The following is a 27,896-nucleotide window of genomic DNA, read 5'->3' as shown; positions in this document are numbered from 1 at the left end:
TATTTTGTTTTAAATGTTGCTGTCTGATGTATCGTTTGTACTATTGTGTAGTTTTCAAATGTCCCTGTACAGCATCCCGAATCTGTGTAAGCTATGTACTTGTACACTTATATTGTCATTTTGTTTGTCTGTATGTATGTTATGTAAAACCAATGATCAAATTTTAAACATTTTAGATTAATAACTTTCTATGGATCTTGATGAAATGTGGTTTCAAAAGGAGACTCTCTGAGGGCCATTCTAGTTTTTATCTGAGGTTCTTTCCTAACATAAAAGGCCCTGAAGTTCAAACAGCCAGTCACAATTGAGTAACTGGTGCACATTTGAATTCAAGCTGAGATCAAGCTGGCAGTAACAAAAGGCATCGACCTGACATCAGCTCACCGAAACTGAAAACATCCTGTACACACATTATGTGAAACACAATGTGTGTCTGAAAGGTAAATAAAGACATATCTATGAGACGCTTTCATAGAACTATGAACTCCACCTTTGCTTGTCTCTCACACACTCCCACATGAACCATCGAGGCATCGTCGGGGCAGTGCATAATGTATGGTAATATTAGGTTAAGTAGTCGGAAAGCGAAGATGTGCTACATCAGCTGCCAAGCCTCACTCGAAAAGCTCAATAAGCAGGAAATGAGCTCATCACATTGGTCGGCTCTGGAGAAAAAAAGGAATTTTGATTTCTCCTCGTCTGAGAGCTTTGTGCTGCAGCGTCTCAACTAAAACATGCAGGAGATTCACAACAGCTGTGTTTGACTGTGTCGGACCGAAGGATTTATTGGCAGAAATCAAGAATCGTAGTTTCCTTTAAACTTTCAATGTGCCTTTTTTCCTCTGCCATCTTTTTCAAGAAGAGAAATAAACTTGTAGTCCTCTGATACAGTGTCCACACTCATGAACAACAAGCTCCCTCTTCTGATGAGTCAAAGGAACTGTGTTAGAATGAAACGAAATAATTCATTTTCAAAGATGATCAGGGAACATTTTGTCACTAGATAGTTGACTTCATTTTAGCATTTCTTAGGTAAAAGCACATATTTTTCTGTATAAAAACATGATATCTTCAAACATTAGGAAAGGAATATCAGGAAATACAAGTACATGCATGTAAAATCAACAATAAGTTAAGGCCATTGATATGTTTGGCACACATATTTTTCATCTAAATCCCTAAATAAAATAAGTATAAAGGTACCAGTGTTTACTCATCAGACAGAATATGAGGTGACAGAAAAACCTTCTGTCACTTCACACTCAAATGAACCTGCAACTGCTTGGATCAAAGATCATCTCAGACACTTTTCCAAAAAACATATTCACGAATCCAGATTACTAGACTCTGGAAACTATTGTGCGTTTTATGCAGAATATAGACAGAGAAATGTAAAGTTATTCAAGCACTAGACTGCAGTTTCAGACAAGACATAACAATAAAAACTGCAAAAAATGTGGCATCAAGGTATTAATGTAGATAAACATATATATGTCTGCCAACATTCTATCTTCTTGTTCCTAACCCTAAACCCGCTCCGTTTTGTAAGGCATTTAAAAAACAAGTCACATGAAAGTCTGACTTCTGAACTTTAGGCATCGTTAAAGAAATACACAGTACATGCACATCGCTCTGGAGAGCAGCTTTCCTCGTAGTAGCTGACCACAGACAATTTTAAGTGCCTCTTTAGGGAGCGAGTGCATCCCCTCGCATCGATCATTACTCTGACAAATGCAACTCAATCCACTATAGCTATCGAGTGCGGCATCCAAAATGAAACTAAAGATACACATTCGAAGGCAACGTGATGCTCGTGCTGTTGGACCGGAGCCAAAGAATCAGTTAGAAACGTTACACTCCGTGGGGAGCGAGCAAATCAAGTCAATTCCACACCTGAAACCTCCTTCTGTATTTCTGTTTGTGGTCCTGTCGTCCTCCCTGATTGTCTAAAAAAAGACAGCATACTAGAAGGTAGAATTCCTCCTCTCATTCTAGTAGTTTGCACAGTAGACAGCGCTGTGTTATTATGAAATAAAGAGTGTGAGGTTGCTGGATATGTTTTGTGGGATGTACAAATGCCTCATTTTTAGAGCCCTGTCCTCAGGAGGTAACCAACTTTGAAATACTATAAAAGTGAAAAACACAAAAATAACAACACCATGTATGTACTTCTGCAGGTCCCCAGCCTGTACCTGTTTAGTATCTCAACAGCCGTCCCTGCCACTGGTTCAGCCTTGTGTATTTTTAAATACATAGGGGGAAAAAATACAGATTTGTTTGGAATACCTACAAGGAACAGAGAAATGTCTTTGCATTCATCAGCCATGATGGTGCTGAGTCTTCCTCTTCACGCAGAGGGGGAGTCCTGTCCTTCATCAGCCTTCAGTCCATGGAAATGAAGACAGGCCTAATATGAGGTCCAATAAAAAGACTGATGTTGTATATTCCTTGTACAGAGCGCTGGTCCAGCTGAAGGCAGGTCCTCCTTAGGATTTGTATTAAGAATTTGACCCAGACACAGAATGTTGGCGTCAGGAGTCTGTGCAATGTATCCCTGTAGCCAGCAGGGGGCAGCTAGTGAGGTCACCAAGATCAACCTCAGTTCACCAGCAGGGCGTCTTCATATGTCGTTGTTCTGTGGGGAAATCAAAGAAAGATGATGTTGATGTAAACAATTTCTGCATCATAAGTCATATATTCTTATTTAGAGTCACACAATTGTGGCAAATTATGTCACAACAGGATGAAAATGAGAAAAATTTTCTGATGTTCCCTCCATCTCACTATTATAAAAATGATGGGGTAATGTCCAGCTCAGTGAATATGCATTTGTATATTTTTACATAAAAAAAAAATTAAAAAAAATTAAAATTCTAAACCCCTCAAACTGAAAACTACAAGTCTAGAAACAAGGCAGGAGTTTTCATCTCACACAACCAGGTAGCTCACATAATGTATATTATAACGTCTTTCCTCTGAGGCTTATGACTGTATTCAATTGGTCCTGCTGCAGAAATGTTTAGATCCAGTTAGATTTAAAATAAGAATTAGTCAGGCTGCATTGACCAATCATCTGTCGTGTCTCTGACGTGAGCCGTCTCCTCCTCACCTGTCGCAGCAGCAGAAGAAGGAGCACGGTGAGGTTTCCAGACCCCTGAACTTCCCTGAGCTCGGTGCGTCTGTGCACTCTGCTATGAAAGCCTGTAGGTCCGTGATGTGGATGGGTTCTTGGGTTTGGTGCTGTGGGAATTGATGAGAATATGTTATTATTTAAACCTTAGGGGCTTCTTTCAAAAAAATATTCTCTCAGCACCTATGGGACAAAAATGTCCACTCCATTAAACTGCGATATAACACTACATTAATTCATATTATTTTTCACTTTCATTGACTTATTCTTTCAACCAACATCCTTAATGCCAAATATTCAGTATTCATATTCATTTCCTACCTTAATTGTCTCGTAGGCTCCTGTGATGAGAGCAATGAACAGCGAAAGCACCATGTAGATGAAGAGCGAGATGAAGGTGTACAGGTAGACTTGGCTGAACAGCCACACCAGAGTGCTGCTCTCCTGCATCCCTGCAAACGTCACAAACATGTCGTCCCCGTTGATAAGGGAGAACAGGCACTCCGACACCATGGACAGGGAGCGGAACTGAGGGACAGAAAACAGACAGCGCCAATAAACCTCTGAAAACATTAGGAAATGACAAACTGAAATGTGCTAACACTGCTTTAAACTGAAGAAATCTGGTTTTAGCAATTTGTTGCAAATAATACTCAAACTCAGCATTTCTACAGTGTGACGAAGACATGGTCTTGCTACAGACTTTCAGGTGTGAAATAACTCAAATACAAGTTTTGAAAACAGTACAACTCATTTGAGCCAAATTACCATGCAGAAGTTGTGTGAAATAAGGTAAAGCCAATATGATTTTAAGAGGAATATGCATGTTTAAAGAAAATAAAAAATATATTGTATTACCGCAAAAGCATAGCTAAACCTGTAAAATGTGGTTTTATGTATGTCTGAATCTTCCAAATCGTGATACATTTAAATTAAATTAAAATCTTTAAAGACAGGTGATGAGCATTATTTGAGGTAAGCAAAGAATTAAATGTGAATAGAAATGATACTTTTAACATTCAACTCTGAAGAGGTTTTACTTCAACAAACATCCCTGTGAGAGTTGCCGTGTTATTCACCTTGACATGGTACGGTCCCAGGACGATCCAGCCACAGAAGCAGTAGCCCAGATAGATGACGGCCACACAGAGGCAGAACCGAATCACGTTGGGCAACGCAACTCGAAGTGTGATGATCAGAATCTAAAGTTACAGTGTGGGCGAGAGCACGGACAATATATTAGCTGAATTTATTACATTACATCAAAAACATCATCAGAAAATAAATCAGCAGCAGCATGAGTTGATTCGCACCACATGTCCTGAGACTTACATTGTATTTCTGGAAGAACGTGAGGTAGCGAATTACTCCCACCCACACCAGGAGGGTGGAGGTCCCTAACAAGATGCCACAGAGGTCATAGGAGGACATATTCTGTCAGGAGGAAAGAGATGAGATCTATAAATATTTATAATTATATCATAGCCACCGGAAAAAAAATCAGCCTTTAAAGTGAATGCTCCTGTATTAAAATGTAGGTAAAGACAGCTACAGCTCAGCTACAGACTGGAGTCATATTTGTATACACTAGCAACATTTATAAAAAATAAGGATGAATAGCTGCTCTCACTTATTTAAACTTGAAGCCTCTCATATGTACTAATGGTAGGAAGAAGAATCTGGGCTAAATGGACTTCAACAGAGGAACTAAATAACGTTATTTAGTGCTGTTATTCCATCACAGTGAGAGCATTTCCTCAGCAAAGGAAATGTGACTAAAGCTGAACAGAAAAGAAAGAGATGAGGAAAAGTCACAGTGAGTCTTTGTCAGAGGAGAGAGGCAGCCAGTGTATACAATTATTTGTATTTACAATCCTTCCAGTTCAATGTGTAAACTGACAATAAAATGTTGTGTTATAGATCCTTTGATTTGACAAGACGTTGATTAATTTAATATTCCAATATATATTTAACTAAATCATAAGCACTAGTTAAACATTTTGATGTTTCAGACCTTTGCAGGACATTTTCTCTACCTGCACCTCTGAATTTGGACCGAATACCCCTGGTGTACTGGTTTGCAGGACATACCTTAGCCTCAATACCAACTTTGATGACACTCCCAGTGATTGTGAGGATGTCACTGATGATGAGGAGGATGTACCAGCCGTTTATGAACTCCAGCCGGTCTGCCCAGCACACTTTACGATCCAGACGCTCTTTAAAGAACTCCACAAACTCCTGGAAAACACACAGAGACGGTCAGAGGAATGAACCATCCTGAAGAGCGAGGGATTCATGCAGAGTAGGAGGTCTATTGACTGAACATTCATAAACATTAACTACAAGCATCTATTTGGAAAATGACAATATCCTCGGTCTGCTAAAGGTCAGCATCCTCACTGTCCGAAGCAAGAATCTGCTTGGCCTGGGTTGATTTGATGCTCTCTTATTCAGAGCTCTCATTCTGTTGTATGTTTTCCCCTCTTGTGACTGTAACAGATTTTCCTCACCTGCTGCAGAGTGATGCCTCGCAGTATGGAGCGCCCGCAGAGAAGCAGGGACACCATGCACACCAGAGCCACCACGACGTCAAAAGCTACACGAGAGTAGTTCTCAGCTGGGGTTTAAAGGGGAAGGAGGAGAAAAACAAACAGAGCTGTTAGGGATCTTTCTCCTCAATATTGGGATGCTGCTGTACACCTCCATTATCAAGTACTTCTGTATAAATAACTTAATGGATAAAAACTTCCTGTTGGTTCAGTAACTGTATGCAGCCTTTAACATCCTCATGATCCTCAAAACAGTTTCAAACATTGACTTTACAAATATGGTAAGCCAAAGCATCTTGATCGCCCCCTGGTGGCTGCCTGTCTCATAAATCCAGCCACCCACAAAAATAATGATTGACAACTGAGACTGACTCATGATTGGTCTAACAGGGGGGTATTGATGGGACTTCGATACTACTACTTGCAGACTCTGGCTCCAAATGCGCAAAATCACATGGAGACATGTCATCCATCTTTATATACAGAATTTGGCTTGAAACCGGTTTCCGCCCCTTACCGCTGACATATTTCTATGACTTCCATGAGTCTCATGTCGCATGCGGCTCTCTCCTCTGTCAGAATCCCAACCCTCATGTCAACTGGTGTCTCACCCTGTCCAGACACGCTCGGTTCTTTACACTCCTTAATCGATGCGTGATTTTCTAACCGGATCTTCACCTTGCCGCTGTGCGCCTTGTTGTCCAGAACAATCTGGAAGAGTGAGGAGACAACACACAGCTCATTTCCCATGAAGCTGTACATATATTCTCGAAAATGAACGAATGTATAATCTAACAGAATGTGAAACAATTTAATTTGTTTAAGAAATCAGATATATTGATGCTAATTGTCACTGACACAGAATCCTTCAGTTAAGATAAATTGGATCAGTGTTGAAGAAAACCACGATGTCTATACTAAACGATGTATAAAATAGTCCTTTACTCTGTCAATAGTTAACATAATAATTAGCACATGACCATATGGCCAAAGAAGTCAGTGTCTATCGCAAAATAGAAATCTCATTATATCAAATAGAAGAAAATAATACACAAAAAATATTGTAACACAGCGAAGGTCAGGGTTGTCTTCTCATAACCCTTCAAATAAATGCAAAAGGCAAGAATATATACTTTAAATATCTGTGTACTGTTAAAAATTAGAAATCGTAAGACAATGCCCTTCACGGTGCTTGAACGAAGCAGCCTCTCAAATCAACCTGTAATCCATCAGCTTTGTTTCAAGCCTTCGTAGGATTTGTTCTCACCGTTATGTAAAAGGTGTAGCAGTCTGGGATCTCGTTGTTGATGATGGTCTGTATATTGATTGCCTTCAACTGGAACTCTATTGTGACATTAATGAGCCTTGAAACAGAGAAAACAGACATTAAATAAATCATGTTATTTTAGTTCAGCTAAAATTAGAAAATAAGTTTGAAGATACTAACACATATTTTGAATTTCACAAATGGTAAAAGTCTCTTTTATTCAATTTTACCAGGTGCATTAGAAAATTAACGACCCTCATGAACAATATTGTATGCTGTGTATAGAGTGTAAGAGGTTTCTAAATAAGCAGGCATACCACCAGTGTTAAATGCAATGTAATGTATTTGCATTGGTTAATTCATTGAAGAAGGTTTTTAATTCCATATGTGGGTTTTATTCGAAACTTGAAATATGCAGATAATAAAGATTGTTTACGTTCAACAGGGAGATTTGTATGTTTTCAGTCACAGAAGCAGATTACTGGTGTTATTGATTGATGTTATGCAGCAAACTATGCCTACCTCTGTGTGTGTTTCTGGAAGTATACCTGTGCCAGTGTCCCTGTACAGATGCTTGAATTTGTGTGTGCAGCAGAAATAAGTGATGTGTTGAATGTCATCCTCCATTACTACAGAGATAATCTCAGCGGCAGAGGCCAAACAAGGAGAAGCCGAAGCCATGCAAAAACATGAAGCCATACTTGTGGAACTTGAGCGTGAAGTTCTTGTAGTTGCTGCTGAGCGAAGACGGGGGCACGGACAGAGGGTTCACACCTACACAGTCTGCAGAGGATAAAGCACAGGCAGAGAAGCGTCCTGCTGAGGTAATACTGGCAAATGCTGAAGTTACAATCAAAGAGAGGGAAAACATCTGAATTTCTGATCTCTGGCAATTTCCAGTTTGCACATAGAGAGGACAAAATAAAAACATTATGAAATCTTGTCAGCAATATTAGACGTAACAGATTAGACAGAAATACAATGGGGCATGAGTTGGAGAAAGATTTAAACATTATTTTATTTCCAATGCTGAACTCGCTTCCTCTTAGTTTGTTAATATCTGACTCAAACACATGTTATTATGAGGAAGTAAGAAACTCTGAGGGTACGCAACAACATTCATGACTGGAACTGTTGGAAATTTTAAACTTTACTTTAAAAACACATGCACAAACGCTGCCGGTGCACATGAACTCTAACAAAAAGGCTGTAACAAAGCTCATACACAGACATGCATATTATCATACACATCCCCTTTGTTGTGTATCTGCTATAGCTCCCACAACTTATCACAGAATCAACAGCTTGTCATGGACAAAGAAAGCTCCGAACCCTGACGGATGCTAATCATGTGGTACAGTGTAGTTCACGTACTTGTGGAGATGTGTGGGTCTATAATAAAGGTGTCGTTGGCTGGGTCGATGCTTCCCTTCTTGTAGTACTGCTGGCAGAGGGAGAGTGCGCTGCCATTCACGCCAACACCGTACACGTATGCGTAGCGTCCCACTGTGGTCTCTGGTAAGGCCAGATACTGGAGGGACGAGGAGAGGAGAATAATGAAGACAAAAATCCTGTGGCTTCATGAATCGGCCTCATAACCACACAGAGTTGAGATGAAAAAGGACTTGAGGAACTATAACATAAAGAGGTGAACTTTCTGGTGAGAAGCTGAGATGAACTGCCAGTTCCATCTGACCTATGCAGCTCATCCAGAAGGCAGCAGCTCGACTGGTCTTCAACCTACCTAAGTTCACTAATACCACACCCCTACTCCGCTCCCTTCACTGGTTACCAGTGGCTGCTCGTATCCACTTCAAGACACTAGTACTTGCCGACCGTGCTGCGTACAGACCGGGCCCAGCCTACATCCAGGAAATGGTTAAACCTTCGACCCCAGTCCGTCCACTCTGCTAGCATTGGACAATCGTCCTGCTGCTCCCTCACTGTGGGGACACCTAGCCACTCAACAAAATCACGACTGCTTGCCGTCCTGGCTCCCAAATGGTCGAACGAGCTCCCCATTGACATCAGGACAGCACATCTTCCGCCGCAGGCTAAAGACAAATCTGTTCCGACTACACCTTGGTTAAGAAGATGATGTCTACTAACTTCTGGTGTTAACTCTGGTGTTTATAAGAAAAAAAACACAAATGTAGTTGCACTAATATATTGCACTTACATTTAGCACCAGTTTTGCTAGAGTGTGTCCATTTTGGTTCAAATCCCGAAACCCCCCCGGATCTAATGACATTAAATGTTTTTTTTTAAGGAAACATTTGGGCCACGGTGACGGTATGTGCTCTACTGAGTGACTCTCTAGTTTCAAACTGAGAAATACAAGTTGGAGCAGTGTTAAGAAGTAGTTTCATATATTAAAGCAGCTTTCCATCTGTCTCAGGGCTTACCTGCTCCACGGCAAAGGAGATGTGCTCATAGACATCGCGCTGCGTGTAAGCCGCAAAGGAGTCATCTGAGGACTCATCGTAGTCTTTGAGGAAGAGATGCTTGAAGGTCATCGTGTTCTCCTCCTTGAAGGTCACCACCACCTGGTTACTGAGGCCAAATAGCACCAACTGCAGTGAAGAGGGTGGGGACAAAGGAAGAGAGGGAAGACTGAGATATGTCCCTTGGAGGAGAAAGGAAAGAGGCAGCTGTGGCTTAGGAGTTAGAGTGGGCTGTCCTCTAACCAGAAATTTGGCGGTTCAATCCATGTGTCCCACATTCTGTGTGGCGAAGTGTCCTTGGGCAAGATACTGAACCCCAAATTGAACTCCTGACAGCTGTGCCGGCAGTGTATGAATGAGGTGTAATAGAGAAAGTGCTGCACATAGATGCACTGAATGAATGTGTGTGTGAATGGCTGGATGGCAAAACTGTGCTGTAAACCGCTTTGGACCAGTTTACACTTTCACTAAAGTTCTGGGATGACGTACCTGAGCTGTGACAATGATGATCTTGAGCAGCTGCAGGCCCAGCTTAAATGGCTTGCGGCCCTTGGCGTGATATTTATCACAAGGACTCATGAAGAAGTATTTCAGCTTCCTGCGTAGGGCCTCCTCTCCCTCACCTGCCCCGACCCAATGACCCGCTCTCGCCGCGAGGAACTGATGGTTGTTGGCATGACTGTTGCTCTGATGCTCATGCTCGCCGCTGCTGTCCGTGGAGCCATAGCGCTTCACCGAGGAGGACAGGCTTTTTTTCTCTGTGGGGAAAAAAACAAGAGAATGTTTGATTTCTCCGTCAAGCTCAGTCAACTTTTGATCTGTGAAGAAATAAATCTCAGTTAAATTATAGGAAGTTCTGAATAAATGTATGATAAAGACTTTTTAATCATGGATAAACAAAAAAGTAAAAGTACATGTCAAAAACAGTGTTCTCAAAGATGATTTCTTTGATTTTAAGTCATTTTTATCACAGATGTATGTTCAAGTGCTCATTTTACAGGTAAGTTTGGTTTTAATTAGTTATTTGATGCTATAGAACAGAGTATATATATATAAATGTCAGGTTGAGACACTTTAATTTAGTTCAATGATAAAGTTCATGATCAAAGAAGCGTATATGCATTCTCAAAATAGAATAAAGTGATTAAACAAAAGGCAAGAAGAAAGATTGAAAGAGACTATAACAACTGGCTCAGCATGAACTGAACTGAGTTTCCAAAGTGCTGAGCGAGAGTCGAGTCATTTCCTGAAAAACCTGACTCCACTCAACACCTCCTTCTACCTTCCAGCGACAGCGTCCTGTCAGCACCACATGTGCCGGAGTCTGAACAGTCTGTCTTCAGCTTTCACTCTTTCACCTCAGTCTGACATCATCTCTTCGTCTCTCACTGTGTATGACTTTACTTCTCTTTGACCCCTCTGGCACTTTGAGCATGTGCTCAACTCAGCTAAACATGTGATTTAACCCCTGTCGCTCCAAAGCCAAAACTACAAGTGGGAATCAGTATGAAAAATGATCTGAAGTCTAGTTTTTAAATGATGGGCATATGTATGTTTTTCAACCAGTGGCAGTGAAAAGGAAAAACTATTTTCTAAAGAGTCTGCGAGTTATTGCAGACATCATAGTAGTTGATGACTGGTTGTAGAGGTGAGCTGATGAATCCAAGAAGTCTGATCTGTCAGGGTTTGACATGGGTAATAGATACTGAGTATATTAAGTATGAAGTTAGATAGATAGATACATCTGTTGTAGACATAACATGTCTTTCTACAAATTGAACTCCAGAGATTGATAAAAAGGGCATTTAAATAAATAACATAATATATCTACGTAAAAACTTTCAAAACATTATTTGCTACGGAGTAGTTTTCCTAAATCCAAGGTGTAACAGTAATTTTTAAGATATTTGAGGTTTCCATTGAATTTACACTGATTTTAATTTATTTAATTTATTTTCCTTGTGGTGAAACTGGTTGCTACATGCTCAGTCTGACCTCTATTAAAAAAAGATAAAAAGATCTGTTCTTATTTGGTCATTACCCCAGACACTGCAGTGCTTCCTTATTGTGTTCTTTTGATTATTCAATGAGGAAGTGTGCCACAAGTGACAAACATTGTCACTTGTGGCACACTTCCTCATTGAATAATAATAATAATAATAAGTCAGTTGTTACTGAGTGAAACTCTGCACTGAGTCAATGACCCCATTTTGAGGGTATCGGTGTATGATGCATCCCATGTGATCCGATACAAAAACACTGATTCAAAATTGTATTCAATTAAAAAAACAGGACAATCCCTGGAGCGCCCAGATGTGAGGTGGCCCCTGGGTAGAGCATGCAGGCAGCAGAACATGATGCATAAGTTCGGCTGCGGATATCACACGTTTTTAGCACATTGAAGTTGGCGTCTGCCCTTACCACCAAAAGCTCTAAAGTATCATTGTCTTTCCAAGCCTTCATCAGCGTCTTCTACATGTAGGCCACCTCTTTTTCACCTTTTGTTGTTTATTTGCGGTGAATTCTTCGGACAATTTCCTTGCTGTAGTCTCACATTGGCTCAGTCCGACACTCCCAGATGACCAGACTGGTCAATTTAACCTGGATTAAAATGTGTGACTAAGCTAACAGAGCGGGGGATTTATGGTTGGAAACAAAACAGGTCAGTGTGTCATGTCTCTGCAGGGATTGACCCTACCCAATAAGAAAACCACAAATCACAGGATAGGCTATTCATGCTGTCACATGCTCTAGCTGTCTAGACCAGGAAGAAAAAGGTCACTCAGTTTGTTCACTCACACTCAGCAAACAACTGAACACCTGACATGGTTGATGATGTTGGGCAGAGTTGAGGAACTTCTTTAAGTCTTACTATGTTGTCAAAGTCAGCAAGGCATGGTCAGAGGAACCGCTGAGTCAGGATGACCTCAAACTCCAAACAAACTCAATAAGTCAGCAGAGCAAACCAACAGCTTAGCAGAGCTGTGCCATGGACATGAGAAGTGAAACAGGAGGAACACTCCACTGGCGTTCAGTATTAGTCAGCACCAACTGTAAACAGAGGAACCTTCTGCGGAATCACTACTGATTGGCACACTGGCAATCAAACAATAAAACAAATGGTGCTTGACTTTTCCTGTTTTTCAACATGGTGCAAAACTTAGTAAATTTAGTTTGAGAGAGGACCAGTTCAGCAACTGTAACTAAGAGAGAGGAGTTCCTTAAAGTTACATAAAAATCCAACATTTCTGATAGCGTTAGAGGAGTAATCAGTATTTTTGGTTTGGAATTTTAACCACGATTCGTTTTACTCAAAACAGTTATCCAGTAATCCTGCTTCATGAGACAATGTGGCTTCAAATTCCATCAAGATAAAAAAAAAATAAGAGTCGAATATTGATAATTACCCTGATAAATGTCACAGTTTTTGCTCCTGAGTGAAGGTTGTGGTTGGTTTGTTTTTGATGAGTAAAATAAGTGGAGTTCCACTTCAAGGTAAATATATTCTTCAGATTCAAGATATAACCTGAAATCTTATGATAAAAATATTTGCTTGCCTGCAGTAAACTGAATCCATATTTTAAAGAAATAGTAACACCCCCCACACACACACACACACACACACAGCTGCAGACAACACAGATGTGTAGTAACTCTCAAACACTTGGCTTTGTCTAAATTAGCCGAGAGCGACAGCATAGTAATTAACTCAGCTACGGCGGAGGCAGGTGAGGGGCCCTGGCTTCGACGGGGGTTAAATGCCTTGGTGAGAAGAATGAGAAACAGCTAAAAGAATCCAACCACTTAACATTTTGTGTGGACAATAGGTACAGAGACCAAGAGCACACATATCTCTGATCAGAGTGTGTCGATCGTCTCGCCGGATAGCAATCGGACAATCAAAAGTGGGTGCGAGCCGCCGGCCGGGCCGCCGAGTTTGACAGCTTTATTAATCTTAGAAAATATCTGGCTCTTCCGTTTCACCACCGCCTGTGGAGAGTTGGCAGAAATACAGATGAAGCAAACTCCCTGACAAACAAAGTTCAGGGGTAAAAACAGAACCTCCTTGGTGGAGGTCATGAGGAAAATCTGGTTCAGTCATCACTGGAAGCGTAAACAGTTTAATAATACAAAGTGAAATGTTTGGTTCATTTCAAATTACTAAACAAACATACATTCCTCTGTTCAATTCTAATGGAAAGTAATTATATTGGGATTGGGAGGAAAACTCTGAAACACTTCTGCATGTGCATGTGCACAAGACACAGACCACCATGCTTTAGTAATTTAGGTCAACTGACCCCTTTAACTTGAAGCTTATTGCCCACATAGTGTGTGTGATGCTACACAAAGAAGCCATTGTGTGTGTGAGCCTCATAGCTCCTTAAAGATCACAAGTTGGGATGAAAATAGCTACTTTCACAATAATATATTCACTTTCAAACTTGTACGCACACAACCACATCTGACTGTCTTAGAATGGTAGTAAGGGGACCTTCACTTTAAAATCTCTCCTGTAATACGAATGTTACAGAGGCTGTGAATGAACTTTCACATTCAAGTCAAATTCACAGGGACAAAGTCAAAATTCATCTACCCAGCGATCGCTAACCTGAAAAACACTGCAGACGCACCCATGCATAAGACAGGTTTATGAAAGAGCTGTTATTCTGCATGACAGAGTCAGGGCCTGTGGATGCACTTCAGGAGATTTGTCAGTGGGTGGGGGCTGATTCTGGTGGATCGGTCTCATTAAGACCAATAATTCACACAACCACTGTGACCTCTGAGATTAGGGTGAGGACCTGGATGTAGTAATTAAGTTCTACAATAAATAATAAAGGTCAGTCAAATGATTCTGAAATTCCAAACAATTTGTCAGGGACTGAAAAATGCCCATTACAAGGTCAAAGAAACCAGAATTCATCTTGAGAGAAGAATTTGTTGGCGAAATCTAATCCATTTAAGAAGTAGGAGACAGAGAATTGGAAAACAAGCAATTCCAATAAAAAGCTAAAAACCTGTAGCTGTGACTGAACCAAGTAAAATGACTTATTCTTTGCGGTAGGGATGTTCCCAAAACGATACCACATGCCCAATGCCTCCGATGCAGCAGAAAATGTTCGGTAGGACATTGATGACTATGAAAATCTATGTACCAATCCCAAACCATGTATGGAGTGGCTTACGGTAGTGTAGCCTTAGACAGAGTTCCCTACGATTTTGCCCGAGAATGACCCACAAGTAAAATGTAACGTACGCAAGACTTCAGTTCTGGGAGATGGAATATTAGGGTTGACATCTACAACACCGGCATTCTAATGAAGCATTTGGACGATCATCAGGAAAGAGCACGGAGATGGAAAAATGGACAAACTGCAGGAGCAAACATTGGAAATCGAAATTCAAACGATGCGCTAACTTCCACAAAGACGGCCCCAGAAGAAAGAAAGATAACGGACAAACATGTTGAGTTTATTGTTGTGTATTCTTAAGATATATTTATTGATTTGGGTTCTTTTTCCGTTATGATTGTGCAAAAGTGATATTGAATTTATTCTCTGGAAGTATTTGTTGTTAAATGGGTCGATCCTGAGGCAGGTTATTCAACAATGATAGCAATCATGACTTCCATGCAGGGTTAGAGTTGATAAAGTCCTGATGTATCACTTTCATTCATTCTAGCATCAATGCTTTCGCCTCTGTGCGATTCTGTTTTGCATCGTCTTTCTTCGTTTTGTGCGAGTTTGATTTTTGTTTTGCTTTTGCTTTTTCTCCATTTGACATTTACAGGACATAAAGTACAGTATATTCCACAATAAGTGTATGCTGCTCAATCCTCGCCCATTGTTTTAACTGGAAATGACCTTATCCTTCCTCTGTATGATTGCTGTCATTGCAATATATATACATTACTGCCCATAATAAAATTCAACAATCAGTATGAGGAAGAGTTAACAAGTCTGACTTGGCAGGCTGACATTAAGTCCTATGAGGAAGGATGTGTAGCAGGGAAGTATAATGTTGGACCAATCTCTCACTGGTGTTCAAGAGTTTTACTCGGTCGACAATCAACAGGTGATGTCCTTAGAAATTCTCTGTTTGTGTGTCCGTGTGAGGACTTGAGTCGTGGAGAGGAAAGAAACACACTCAGGATTTCAACATAGGAGTCATCATAGAGACAGAAGTGCCTCGTGACACTGAAGCTCACAAACACACCGAGGTGACAATAATGTCTGAGATGAGCAACAACAACAACAACAAGATCAAACGACAAAAACAACAACAACTGTGCCTAATGAGCAACACAACAGTGTTTTCTTGTGTCCAGGCGACAGCGTTAGCTAAAGTGAAATGTGCTTTACCTGGTGAGTCCTGGAGTCCTGTAGCAGCCATGGAGTCCACTTTTTAAAAAGACAGATAAATAAGTAGATCGCAGCTGGAGCTGAAATCAGCTGTCTTCACTGTGTGTGCGATGAGTGTGTTCGAGAGCGTCACAGTGGAGCAGCGGTCTGTCCGCAGCGCTGTCAAAGCCTGACTTCCGCCCGCGTCATGTGACTGGCACCATGTGACCAGAGCAGCCAGCGATCACACCAGATTCACCAGCAGCCTGAAGCGACTCTGCTGTGTCCTCACAGTCCCACCTATAGGCAAGATATACACATTATTACACACTTACAGGGGTATATAAATTCATTTGAAGAACTTTGAGAACACCTGGTACAGGGGATTTGTTACTCTGAGTTAAGTCTGAATATGTTTGGACATGTTATTTTTTATTTTGAACTATGTGCTTATACTATGAAAAGGCCTTATTTTATGTACATTTAGTTAATTTTTCGTTTAGATTTCTTTATTCATTTGTTAACTTACCATTGCAGCTCGAAATATGTTTATATTATTTTATGTAATGCCAACTATTGTTCCTATGGTTCTAAATAAAGTTGGGTAAAAAACTGTCACACTGGTTCAAACATGACCGTATTAGGCTGACAGTTTAATTTTTTTTAGGGCTAGACCCGAATGGATTTTTGGGGGCCAGGGTGAGAGTAGAGAGTAAAAAAATTGCCAATACCAATAAATTTGCTGATATATAGAGAAAATAGTTGACAAATATTCCCCAAATGGCTTTAGCTACAATGCAGTATCGGATTCACACTGAGGAAAATAACATTCTGAGATTTCGAAAATATAGTCCTAATTTAACGAGAAAGAAGTCACTATATTACAAGTCTTTATATATAATTTTATGAGATTAAAAAACAAATTTGGGGCGGGGCAATGAGCAGCAAGGAGAACTTGTGCTCGTTGGATTTCCACTTGAAGCAATCTCACTGTTTCTTGAGAGACTACGAAACTAATTTTGATTAACACCCAGACGTATACAACGATAGTTTTACATTCGACCACTAACAAAACATTTCGTCCTCCACAAAAGAAGCTATTTCCTGCAAGTCTGTATGTCTCTTTCTTCAGAATAGACACAGCTCCAGAGTATTTCATTATTTTTTAAAACTAAAATAGAACTTAAGATGTACCACATTCCTTTATAATGCGAGCGACAGGTTGACCTTTAGATATTTTCTCTGAAATAAGATTCTTTGTAAAATTATGACTTTATTCTCATAATATATGTACGACTTTATTTTCAGATTTTTTTTTCACTTTAAGTGGCCTTTAAACTCCATTGTGTGATGCCGATATTAAGTCTCATACGTTATAACCTTAAAGATTTAGATGCAACTAAACTCAACTGTGGAATTAGTCCGATATTCCTTCCATCACACATTTGTGGTTCACAGAAACAGAAACAGGAGCTCAGTGATGTGTTTATTTTCCTTCTCTCGAACAAATGACTCATCTTCCCTCTCTGCTTTCCCAACACTTCATTGTCCATTTACAGAATCCTGAAGAATGTGGCAAAACATCTGTACTTTCTTCAAACAGAAAAACATCTTAATCCAGAAACATCTCTTCATGATATTTATTGACATTTCATCAGAACAAAATACAGCAGACGACAGAGTCTTTGAAGGATTTGACCCCATCGGGCCTGTTAATACAGATGCAATTAGTTTTATGTCTGTGGAAGATAAATCTTTTGATTTTAGGCTTTGGATAGGAAACCATGCATAATACTAATTGTGGATTGCAATCATTTTAATTTTTGAACCACACTGTATTGTCTTGATTTGAATTAACAATTCTCCATGCTTTCTCCACACACACACACACACACTCACATACCCACACACACAAACACATACACACGCACGCACGCACACAACTTCTTTAAAAGTTTTGTTGAAGTTATTATGGCTGCATGTTTTGTCACACCAGCTTCTTTGTGGATCAAAACCTCAAGTCAGGACTGTTCTGTTTGTCAGTAATTCTCCCTTCAGTCAAAGTGATGAAACACACAACAGTATTAACCTTTAATCTGTTTCGGCATCCATTAATCTGTGCTAACGTCATATTGTACGATTAATCTGTAGAAGGCTGTGTAACATCTGAGGAAAGAGAAACAACCCAATATAATTTGAGAAAAAGCCCTGATATATATGATTTGTAATAAACCTTACTGGTCGGCCCATGACACACTCAAACTCCAGGCTAAATCAATATTTGGAGTGTACACAGAGCACTATCCTATCGTGAGTCAAAACACTGTGAGTCATGCACGTACACTTAAACAAACAGCCACACAACTCATTTTAGACGTCATGTTGTAAGGACCACAACTGTACTGAGTGAAAGCCCGGCTCTCAGATCTTCAGTTTGGAGGCAACAACTTGGAGATGCAACATGACTTTTTCTGGTCTAACGGTTCTTGTTCTTGCTTCATTCGGCTTTTTTTCTGTCAGCAGGTCGGTAGGTAAGTTCAAAAGAGGTAAACATCTGTGTTATGTTGAACACGTGAACAATGACTATCGTGAGTTAACTAATAATGATAATAACATTATTTCTATATCACATTTCAAATCAGCTGTTACAGAGTGTGTCATAAATTGGACAATTAACAACAAGGTAACAAAACATCAAAGACAGGACGAAAAAGTCATTTAAACACTAATTATTGAATACAAAATCTAAAATCAAAGACAGCAGATAAAGTAATACAACATGATTTATAATTAATGGCAATAGAGAAAGTTTTTTTTCATTTTTAAATAGAAAAAACTGTGTCAACTGTGCCAAAGACATGTAAGACAAATGCCCTTCTTCTTTCTACAACCCATGCTGCGAATCAGTTTGGCATTTTTCCAAAATTTTCTTTAAGGACCATAGTGTGACTGTTATTTGAAGGAACTAAATCATGAACGTACTTCACTTTTACCTTCATATTAGGTGTCCACCTACGGAACATGGACAGTTTCATTCGCGCTGTGCAGCAGGTTGAGGACTCTGACCCTGGCCTGTCCCCTTTGGCCTTGGTCAGGGCCCTGCGGAGGACAGCTGGCCATGATGATGCAATGACCATCCATTTTCTGGGTTCGTCAAATAATCTCAGTAATGCTGAGGTTCTGGACACAGCCATCCTTAACGCCTCGTCTTTCAGCTTTTTTGACAAGGCCATCCACCACATTGTGACGGACTATGGAGAGGAACGTGGGGTGGTTCTGGCTCCAGACGGCACCACGGTCGCACTTGCTCCGTTACTGCTGGGAATCGAATCAGGACTGAAAGCCATGATTGAGGGGAAGCCAGCCGATGGCATCTTCCCTCTTACCTTGGCCAGGACACTTGGTCTGTCCTTCGTCAGCCTCCAGGACTTTCCAACACGTTATCGCATGGGGCCGAGTGGGTGCTGGGACAATGTGGAGCACCCTCAGGTGTTCAAGCTGTCTCGGCTTCCCACTCTGGCCACTGATGCCATGATTAATGGTGGCATGGATGGAACTGTACTGGGCATGGACCTCAGCGATCAAAGTGAATCTGAAAAGCCGCAGGCCCTCAGTGAGATCTTGAAAGGATACTATAGTTTTACTTTGCATGAGGGGCAGGGCCTTGATGCTGTGACCAGGCAAATTAGCCCGAGGCGACGGGAGATATCTAGATCCCTTCTGGAGCCACTTGATCTACACAGCCAGGTGATGGAGACACTGGCATTGGTCTGGAAGCTGGAGAAGACGGAATGGATTGCTTGGGACACTGGAGTGGGGCAGGCAGTGAGGGATGGATTGCAGGCATTTGTTCACATATTCTGGGGTAAGTGATCCCAAAAGTATACTTGACTGCAGTGTAGGGCTGAACCCAAGGTCTATAAAATGGTAGCAAATTATGAAAAATTTCCACATTTGAGAAGCGGGAACCAGTATATTTATTTAATAATCAAATTATTTTGTAATTAAACTAAACGATTAATTAACTTACATTGATTCAGCTGGAGCACATAAGTCTATAGAATGATTAAAGAACCAAATGTAAAATTGTCTTTGTTATTATACAAAACTGTGTTGTCATTGTCTATGGGGACTTTATTTTTTAGACTGCAACAATTTCAAACTGAAAACATAAAAATAAATCAGTTGATGCTTTTAAAAAATATATTTTTTAAATAAATAAGTTATAAACTTTGGGTGTATCATCCCCTTTACAGGAAGCAACATCAGTTTGTAGTAAGACACCCAGAAACCACCAGAGGTCAGCAGTGTCTTAACCATCATCCTCTCTCTTCCTCTCCTCAGACTGCCCTCAAATCATCTCCCGTTGTCAGTGGGGGGCAAACTCTTACCAGGATACCCCCATCCCGCTGTCTTTGCCCCTCCACTTCCTGTATGTGCACCACACCTACGAGCCATCCTCACCCTGTCTGTCCTTCCCACAGTGCTCTCGTAACATGAGAGCCATGCAGAGGTTCCACCAGGAGGACCGCGGCTGGAGCGACATCGGATACAAGTAACCCAAAGATATACATAGTTGATTGATTGATTGGAAGGTAGTTAGGTTGGTTCGTAGGTAGGTAGGTAGGTAGTTAAATAGGTTGGTACGTAGATAGGTAGATGGGTAGATCAATGGTAGGTGTGTAAGTAAGTGTCTAAGTAAGTAAATAGGTTGGTACGTAGGTAGGTAGATGGGTAGATAGATAGGTAGTCAGGTAGGTAGGTAAGTAAATAGGTTGGTAGGTAGGTAGGTTGATACACCTGGAGAAAGAAAGGCAATAACTCCAGTTTGCCATTAAAACTGGAAAAAGAGGGAACTAGCCTGGCTCTGATTTAACTCTAATGCTACTGATTAACTTACATTCATGCACCAATGCATGTTGTAGCATGTATTGTACATTCAAATTAATTTGCATAATATTTGTAACATTTGTCTCTATACATCACATCCTCATTGTTTTTCCATACGTGTTGCTGAGCTTACTTTTGTATTGTGTTTTGCATTTGCATTGAGCTGCACTGTCTCTGTGCCCTCAGCTTTGTGGTGGGCTCTGACGGCTACGTCTATGAAGGCAGGGGCTGGACGTACCTCGGCACTCACACCAGGGGCCACAATAGCCTCGGGTATGGGGTGTCAATCATTGGTAACTACACTGACACCCTTCCCTCTCGCCACGCCATGGACCTGTTGCGCCATCGTCTGGTCCGTTGTGCAGTAAATGGAGGAGGACTGTCTGCCAACTTCACCATCCATGGCCACAGGCAGGTGGTAAACACTGCCTGTCCTGGAGATGCCTTCTTCTCTGAAATAAGAAGCTGGGAACACTTCAGGGTCTGACAGGAGACCCACTGCCACTTTGTTCATCTTACACATCATCACATTATCAACGCTCTGTTAAACTTTTGAAATAGTTTCACTACATGAAATGGACATTTAATCCTCCATCATTTTAATGAAGATGAGATCAGATCCATATATTGCAGTGCAGGATTAATTAAAATCAAATGGATCTCCCTGCTCATATTCACATGTGGGGCACCAATGATATAAGTGTGATTCTAAGGCACTGACCTCAGGACTAAGATGAATTTACATCCAGCACACATCGTATGTACAGAGATCCTCAGGATGTAAGGTGAGGTGAACCTCTTGATTCAACAGCTGTCACTATTTAAAGATTTGAGTTTTTGAATCATGGTGAGTAGTACGAGACATCAATGTTTTTTTTCCAAGAGGCAAACAAAGCATAAATAGCTGGATTTCTGATGTACTGCTAACTGGAGGTTTTAAGAACCTCTCAGTTGATTGATGTCATGAATCATCAAGGATGTATTCATGTTAAATCATCTTTTTCTCCTCCAATAAACAGTCGGCCACATCTTATAAAAGAGATTGTTTTTGTCATTTGCACCTTCCATCAAAAAGGGTGGGTTGTCAGTGTAAGTACATAAGGAAATAAATTATATTGCTTTTCTGCCCTTAAGCAATAAACCTACTGAGCGTCCTTCAGTGCTGGATCATTTCTATGGGTGCGTTCCACTGGATCAGCATCTGTGTTACAACAACCAATCAAAATGCAAACAGACCTAAATGTTGCACAATATTTTAGCCTAAGGCTGACCCACGTGACCTTACACACGTGACCCTGAAAGAACCTGTTTACTTTGCAGAGTTCAATGTAACATGGGTGGATGCTGCAGATTAAGTCCTGGGGTAGCCTCTAGTTCAACCAGAGAGGCCAGCTTCATGACTCAGCCTGTGGCTCCAGCTCAAGACAAAGAACTTCATATGTCGTCTTTGATTGTATTTGTCAACATGGTGCATAAGAAAGAAAGTGAGAGCTAAGTGATTTTTTACGGCAATCATTTTGTTATATATAAATGCAAAACATTATTAAACACTCACATCCAGTATGATGTACGATATGATTATCGGTAAATAATAAAATATAGGCCTAAAAAAATCTGCCTTACACTTTTAGTTATTTTAAAAAGAATAATAAAACATGGAAAATATGAAAATCATTTAAGTATGGACACTGGACAATTTTTGTGATGGAGTTCTGTTCCTTTGATTCAGCCAGACTCTACGTCTGACGCACCTTGGCCTTTCCAAAACAATATATATATACTCAAAACTGCAGCAAGCATGTTCAGTATTTTTTCATCAACACTATCTGAAGCCATCACCTTTTGTTGCGGGGTCTCTTTTAAAAACTCCTCAAAGAGTGTGAAAACACAAGCGTAGTCGAAAAAGTGTGGCGTTTTCAATTTATTCACAGCCAGCTCCCAAGGTGCTCGTGGACATATTTACAAGAATATAAAACAAAATAATTTTAAATCAAAAACGAAAGGAAAAGTTCTTCCCTAACTCTTCCATAAGCTCTGCTGTTACCTCCTCTGTAACTAGCCTCAGACTCAGAGTCCTTGCAAGGGCTAGAAACTGCCATTTTATACATTCAGCCTCTCCCACTGGGCTTAATTACCAATTCAAACAATATTACGGGCAAAACCAGTGCATGGAAACAAAAAGAACAGGTTACAAAGACATTTTTAGATGTCTCAAAATATCTCCTCTTTAAACAAATCAAATGACTTTTATAAACAAAATGGTATCAACTATAAACAATACTACGGAAGCCAATTGCATTCAATTGAAAAAAAACATCGGATAATCTGAGATAATTATCTCGGAAATGCCAAGATAAATTCTCCAAAAAAAAAAGAAAAAAAAGAGCTCTGTTTTTCTAACTAATTTTTTTTCTTGTTTTCCGAGATAAAAATACTGTTTTTCTAACTAATGTTGTACATGCTTTTATTTTGAAAGTGATGTATAGCGTCGCTTAAAACAGTCGGACTATCCATCTGTATAAATAACAGTGAACTTCAAAAGACTAATGTAGCCGTGCGGTTAGTTCTCTTGACTGTCAGGAGGCCTCAGCCGAGAGAGGACACGAGAGATGGTTATTGAATCTGGACCTCACACCTGTTTACTTTCCTTCACACTTTTCTCTATCGATAGAACCCCTTTCCGTTAGAACCCCTTTCAAAACAAGAGTCCCATCCACCAACCTGCTTATAAAAGGAACTACACATCAATCTTCCATAATAAAGCCACTAACAACGGGACAAGAATGAAAACTATCCTCTACCTCAGTGGTTCTCAAATGGGGGGAACGCGTACCCCTGGGGGTACTTGAAGGTACTCCAGGGGGTACTTGAGATTTTTTTTTATATATATATATATTTAAAATTAGCATCCATTCAAAATTCCTTGAAAAATTGTTATTTAAGAAATATTCAATAAAATATAAGTGTGAGTTCATGAACAAAATTGTATATTCAATAGGCTTTTCAATTTCATTATCCTAAAAAAACAGAGTCTCCCCCATACCGATGGTTTGACCCAACCTGGCACACGCCACCTGTCATCACCTGTCATCACTGCCGCCTTGAAAACTTCAACAATGGAGTCGAGTTGAAGTGCAGCAGCAATGCTGCTGAAACACGGAGGGACAAGTACCGAAGAAGGCGAAACCAGAGCAGAGAGCCTTCCCTAAACAACACCGTGAGAGCTTGTGCCTCTTCGGAGGGTCGCTAAAACGTAAAAGTTTTCCGTTGTGAAGTTAATGATTCTTAACAAGAAGTCCGCGTCTCTACCGGTACCCTTTCAAAATAAAAGCATGTAATACAAAAACGGAAATGAAATTGTATGACCTTAAAGCGAGCAAATATTTCAAAATAAAATAACAGAAAGACACTTCAACAATATTAACAATAACATAGATTGGGTTATTTACACTTTTTGTTTTTTCTGTGGGGAGAGATTAGTGGCATTAAGCCACCACATCTTCAGCGGTATCTCCAGACAAAACATGAAAGTCATGTTGGTAAGCCACCTGAGTTTTTTAAAAGGAAACTTTCTGAATTCAGGTCATCTCAAGACACGATGCGAAAAGCCTCCCATAAGCAAACGGAAACAAGCTACCTGTCAGTATTCTTTTCGATCCTTAAAGAAGATATTTTAAGAAAATAAATATTAAAAAAATATGTTTTGAACCAATCTTTTATTTAAAACTAAGTTAATGATTTATTTTTTGGGAAGAAGTGTTTAGCTGTAATTAAGTTCATGAGTTCAACTTGAGAAAATATCTTTATTATGATCCCAAAAGAGGTCACTTTAAGTTGATAATTATTTTGATGTGCACAAATCTTTATTTATATTGAGATAATAATAAAAGTCTTAAGTTATTTTTATACCTTTTTATTTCCAAATAGTTCAAGAGAGACCACTACAAATGAGCAATGTTATGGACATTGATGGAGTTTTAAATTTGAATGTGTCTAGTTACAAGGATTAATAAATCACATTACATCTTTCTTTCAACCAAAAATGCTTTGCGCTGGTTAGGGGGTACTCTGCAGAATTTTTTTTTTCAACGGGGGTACGTCACTGAAAAAAGGTTGAGAACCACTGCTCTACCTATCTGTAGCATATCCCCTGAAAGCTGGTGTTGACTTTCAACTGATGTTTTCAGTTTCAATTGAAACTTCCCGAAACAACACAGTAAAAGCTTGTGCCTCTGAGAAGTTAAGATTGATAACAGTAAGTCCGTGTCTATACAGGAACTTCACCTTCAAAATAAAAGCATGAAAAAAATGCTCTGTTTTTCTGATATTTTTCCGAGACAATTATCTCGGAAAAAAAGGAAAAAAAAATTGTTAGAAAAACAGAGCTATTTTTCATCTGAATGCTATACGCTTCCGTACAATTCAACTCTTATTAATATATATATTTTTTAAACACAACCGGAAACTATTTAAACAAACAATAAAGGAAGTTGTGCCCTGTTTGTTCCCTCGGAGAAGCTCTGACGGCGAAGTGAACAAGCCACGTCCTTAATCCGCTGGTGTGTGTGTGTGTGTGTGTGTGTGTGTGTGTGTGTGTGTGTGTGTGTGTGTGTGTGTGTGTGTGTGTGTGTGTGTGTGTGTGTGTGTGTGTGTGTGTGTGTGTGTGTGTGTGTGTGTGTGTGTGTGTGTGTGTGTGTGTGTGTGTGTGCTTGTACCACTGGCGTTACAAGCACACGGACCCCTTCACCCCTTCACTTTCTGTCAGACTTTATGTCTGACGGACCCCTTCACTTTCTGTCTGAGTGTAATTTCATTGGTGGTAAACATGGGATTATTTGGAATTTAGGTTAGGTTAACCCTAACCCTAAATTCATTCAGTAGTACAGGATACAGCATGATCAATGTTACATTGTATGAGATTCAGTCATGATTAATCAAAGGGGAAATAAACACAATTATATTGTGGTCAAAATGTTACATTTCCCTTACAAACTTCAGACCTCAGAGGAGACGTGGCTGTGCAATCTGAAGTCTGGGTGTCACAGTTCAACTATTTTGTTCATTTTGTCATTAAAACCCCAAAGTGAACTCATAACGATACTGAAAATGAAAGTTCGGGGCTTTTCCTCTGAAGTCTCCAAGTAGTTCCAAAAAATCACATGTTAAGCAGTGAAACTGAAAGTATAGGGATTCATATATATACAGCTTCTCTGCTTAGTTCAACACCACAGACAGAACAGACTGTACCAAACCTCCCACATTCCAGCATCAACAGGACCATCAGAGGAGTAACAAGAACAATGGGTGAGTTGTTTTACTGCTCATTTAACCTTTTTAGACAGAAATATTTATACTACACCTAATTGCTAAATCTTACCTAAACCTCAATATAAATGTAGGTGTATTATACATATTTTATATAAATGATTTCCTGTTTTTAATTGAATATTATTACACAACCTCTTTTATTTCTGGTGTTGTAGCTTTGCCATTGTTGTGGCTCTCCTTTGTGACAATGTGTTGGATATGTGACTGTTCAATCCTGTCAGGACTTCATGCATTGTTCTCATGTCAGTGTACAGGTGTGCATAGACAAGTAAAATATAATCTAATAAAAACTGAACATGTGCAGGTTATGGAAACATCAGATCGGTTGAGACCAGTGGAGCTTCATGGCAAACTGCTAAGCAGGACAGGCTGGGATACTCAGGTAAATCACTGCAGCGGAGAAACACACCCGGCTGATTCGATCACCAATTGGAGAAAAAGGAAAACAGGAAACAATGTAAACCATTAGACTGACAGGCCAACTGTTGTCTTTGTGTCTTAGATGCAATAATCAAGTGTCTTTATTTGTCTCTACAAGGTGAACGTGCATCACACAAAATGGCAGAGACGGACATGGACAGAATGAGTCAGTACAAGTCCAAAATCATGAGAGTCGGTCAGAGACACGGAGTCGACCCGGCTCTCATTGCTGCCATCATCTCGAGAGAGTCCAGGGCTGGAAATCAACTGAAAGACGGCGGCTGGGGAGACTGGAATCCACAGAGAAATGCGTACAACGCCTGGGGACTGATGCAGGTTATAACAGCTTCTACTGTTTTACACTCATCCTCCGAGTAGACCTTCATATTACAATACAATAATGGTTTTTTTCTAGGTTGATGTTAATCCCAATGGAGGTGGACACACTGCTAAAGGTGGATGGGACAGTGAGGAACACCTCAACCAAGGCACTGAGATCTTGGTTTATTTTATTAACCGAATCAGCAATAAGTTTCCTGACTGGAGCAAAGAGCAGCAGCTGAAAGGTTTGTTTCACAGAATTTGTTGAGTTGTACTTTGACTTCACTCTTGGTTTAACTTTGTTTTCATGTGTGTCTGCAGGAGGGATAGCAGCCTACAACCAGGGGGATGGGAATGTGCGTTCCTATAGTGGAGTAGATCAACAAACAACCGGTGGAGACTACTCCAATGACGTCACAGCCAGAGCTCAGTGGTACAAAAACAATGGGTACTGAATCTGAGCAGTCTCCTGAAAGTCATCAATGAAACATCATATTGTGTGTACTGTGTCAAAACCCGGGCTAAATAAACGTGATGCAAAGTGAAACTACAATGCCTGTGTCTCAATTTGATCATTTGTGGAGCAGTAATTGAGATTCAGGATTTAGATCAGGGGTTCCCAATCTTTCCAGCCCCCCCTCAAAATATCGATGCCAGAGACTCAGGACCCCAGTTATCGCAGACTATATTAACTAGAGCTGGTTGGCAATAAAGTGAAAAATCTCTGTGCACATTTATGATGCTATGAATCAACCTGCTGCACCTGACACTATAAAATATGCAATTTTAATTGGTTTTAATATGTCATGGAAATCTTTTCCTGACCCCTCCTCTGTGGGTCACTCCTAAATTGGCGGACGCACGCAAGCCGCCAGAGGGCACGAAAGGGGCGTGTCTTGCGTGCATGCGCGCGTACAACAACACAACTTTAATTCGGCCTTGAAGGGTGCCGTGGTTTGGAATGGTTGATTTTGATAATTTACAGCATCTGATACTGAGTTCAGTTCAGTTGCTGGAGCCCTATTGTATCATGATTGTGCTAGAAAATTATGAAAATGGCCACATTTGAGAAGGTGGAGCCAGTATATTTATTTAATAATCAAAATTATTTTGTCATTAAACCTTTGATTAACTTACTTATATTGATGCAGCTGGAGCACATAAGTCCATATAATGATTAAACAACCAAATGTAAAATAG

General features: G+C 40.2%; 3 protein-coding genes across 4 annotated transcripts; 2 read left to right on the top strand and 1 right to left on the bottom strand.

Moving 5' to 3' along the window:
* Positions 1-755: 755 nt before the first annotated feature.
* mcoln1a (mucolipin TRP cation channel 1a) lies at positions 756-15,926 on the bottom strand. Its single transcript, XM_053418357.1, has 14 exons — positions 15,759-15,926; positions 9,883-10,151; positions 9,355-9,522; positions 8,324-8,480; positions 7,651-7,732; positions 6,950-7,046; positions 6,294-6,393; positions 5,644-5,750; positions 5,222-5,371; positions 4,463-4,564; positions 4,210-4,332; positions 3,452-3,658; positions 3,110-3,240; positions 756-2,635 (listed from the first exon to the last, which is right to left on the bottom strand). Exons 1-14 carry the CDS (start codon positions 15,787-15,789, stop codon positions 2,599-2,601), a joined length of 1,761 nt encoding a protein of 586 aa, XP_053274332.1. The 5' UTR covers positions 15,790-15,926; the 3' UTR covers positions 756-2,598.
* A 2,145-nt stretch (positions 15,927-18,071) lies between these two features.
* Positions 18,072-21,781, top strand: LOC128436583 (N-acetylmuramoyl-L-alanine amidase). The gene is made up of 4 exons (XM_053418358.1): positions 18,072-18,268; positions 18,742-19,602; positions 20,082-20,292; positions 20,814-21,781. The coding sequence occupies exons 1-4, from the start codon at positions 18,199-18,201 to the stop codon at positions 21,112-21,114; spliced, it is 1,443 nt and encodes a 480-aa protein (XP_053274333.1). The 5' UTR covers positions 18,072-18,198; the 3' UTR covers positions 21,115-21,781.
* Positions 21,782-25,107: 3,326 nt separating this feature from the next.
* LOC128437344 (lysozyme g) lies at positions 25,108-27,243 on the top strand. 2 transcript variants are annotated; one of them, XM_053419455.1, is made up of 6 exons: positions 25,108-25,186; positions 25,846-25,931; positions 26,260-26,337; positions 26,494-26,711; positions 26,791-26,941; positions 27,018-27,243. In XM_053419455.1, the coding sequence occupies exons 2-6, from the start codon at positions 25,928-25,930 to the stop codon at positions 27,149-27,151; spliced, it is 585 nt and encodes a 194-aa protein (XP_053275430.1). In that variant the 5' UTR covers positions 25,108-25,186; positions 25,846-25,927; the 3' UTR covers positions 27,152-27,243. The 2 variants fall into 2 exon arrangements, with proteins under 2 accessions (XP_053275430.1, XP_053275431.1); XM_053419456.1 differs by having other exon boundaries at positions 25,128-25,186; positions 25,833-25,931.
* The last annotated feature ends 653 nt before the right edge of the window (positions 27,244-27,896 follow it).

Source organism: Pleuronectes platessa, chromosome 3 (genome assembly GCF_947347685.1).
Source record: "Pleuronectes platessa chromosome 3, fPlePla1.1, whole genome shotgun sequence".
NCBI classification, from domain to species: domain Eukaryota; kingdom Metazoa; phylum Chordata; class Actinopteri; order Pleuronectiformes; family Pleuronectidae; genus Pleuronectes; species Pleuronectes platessa.
This window is presented reverse-complemented; position numbering and strand designations above follow the sequence as displayed.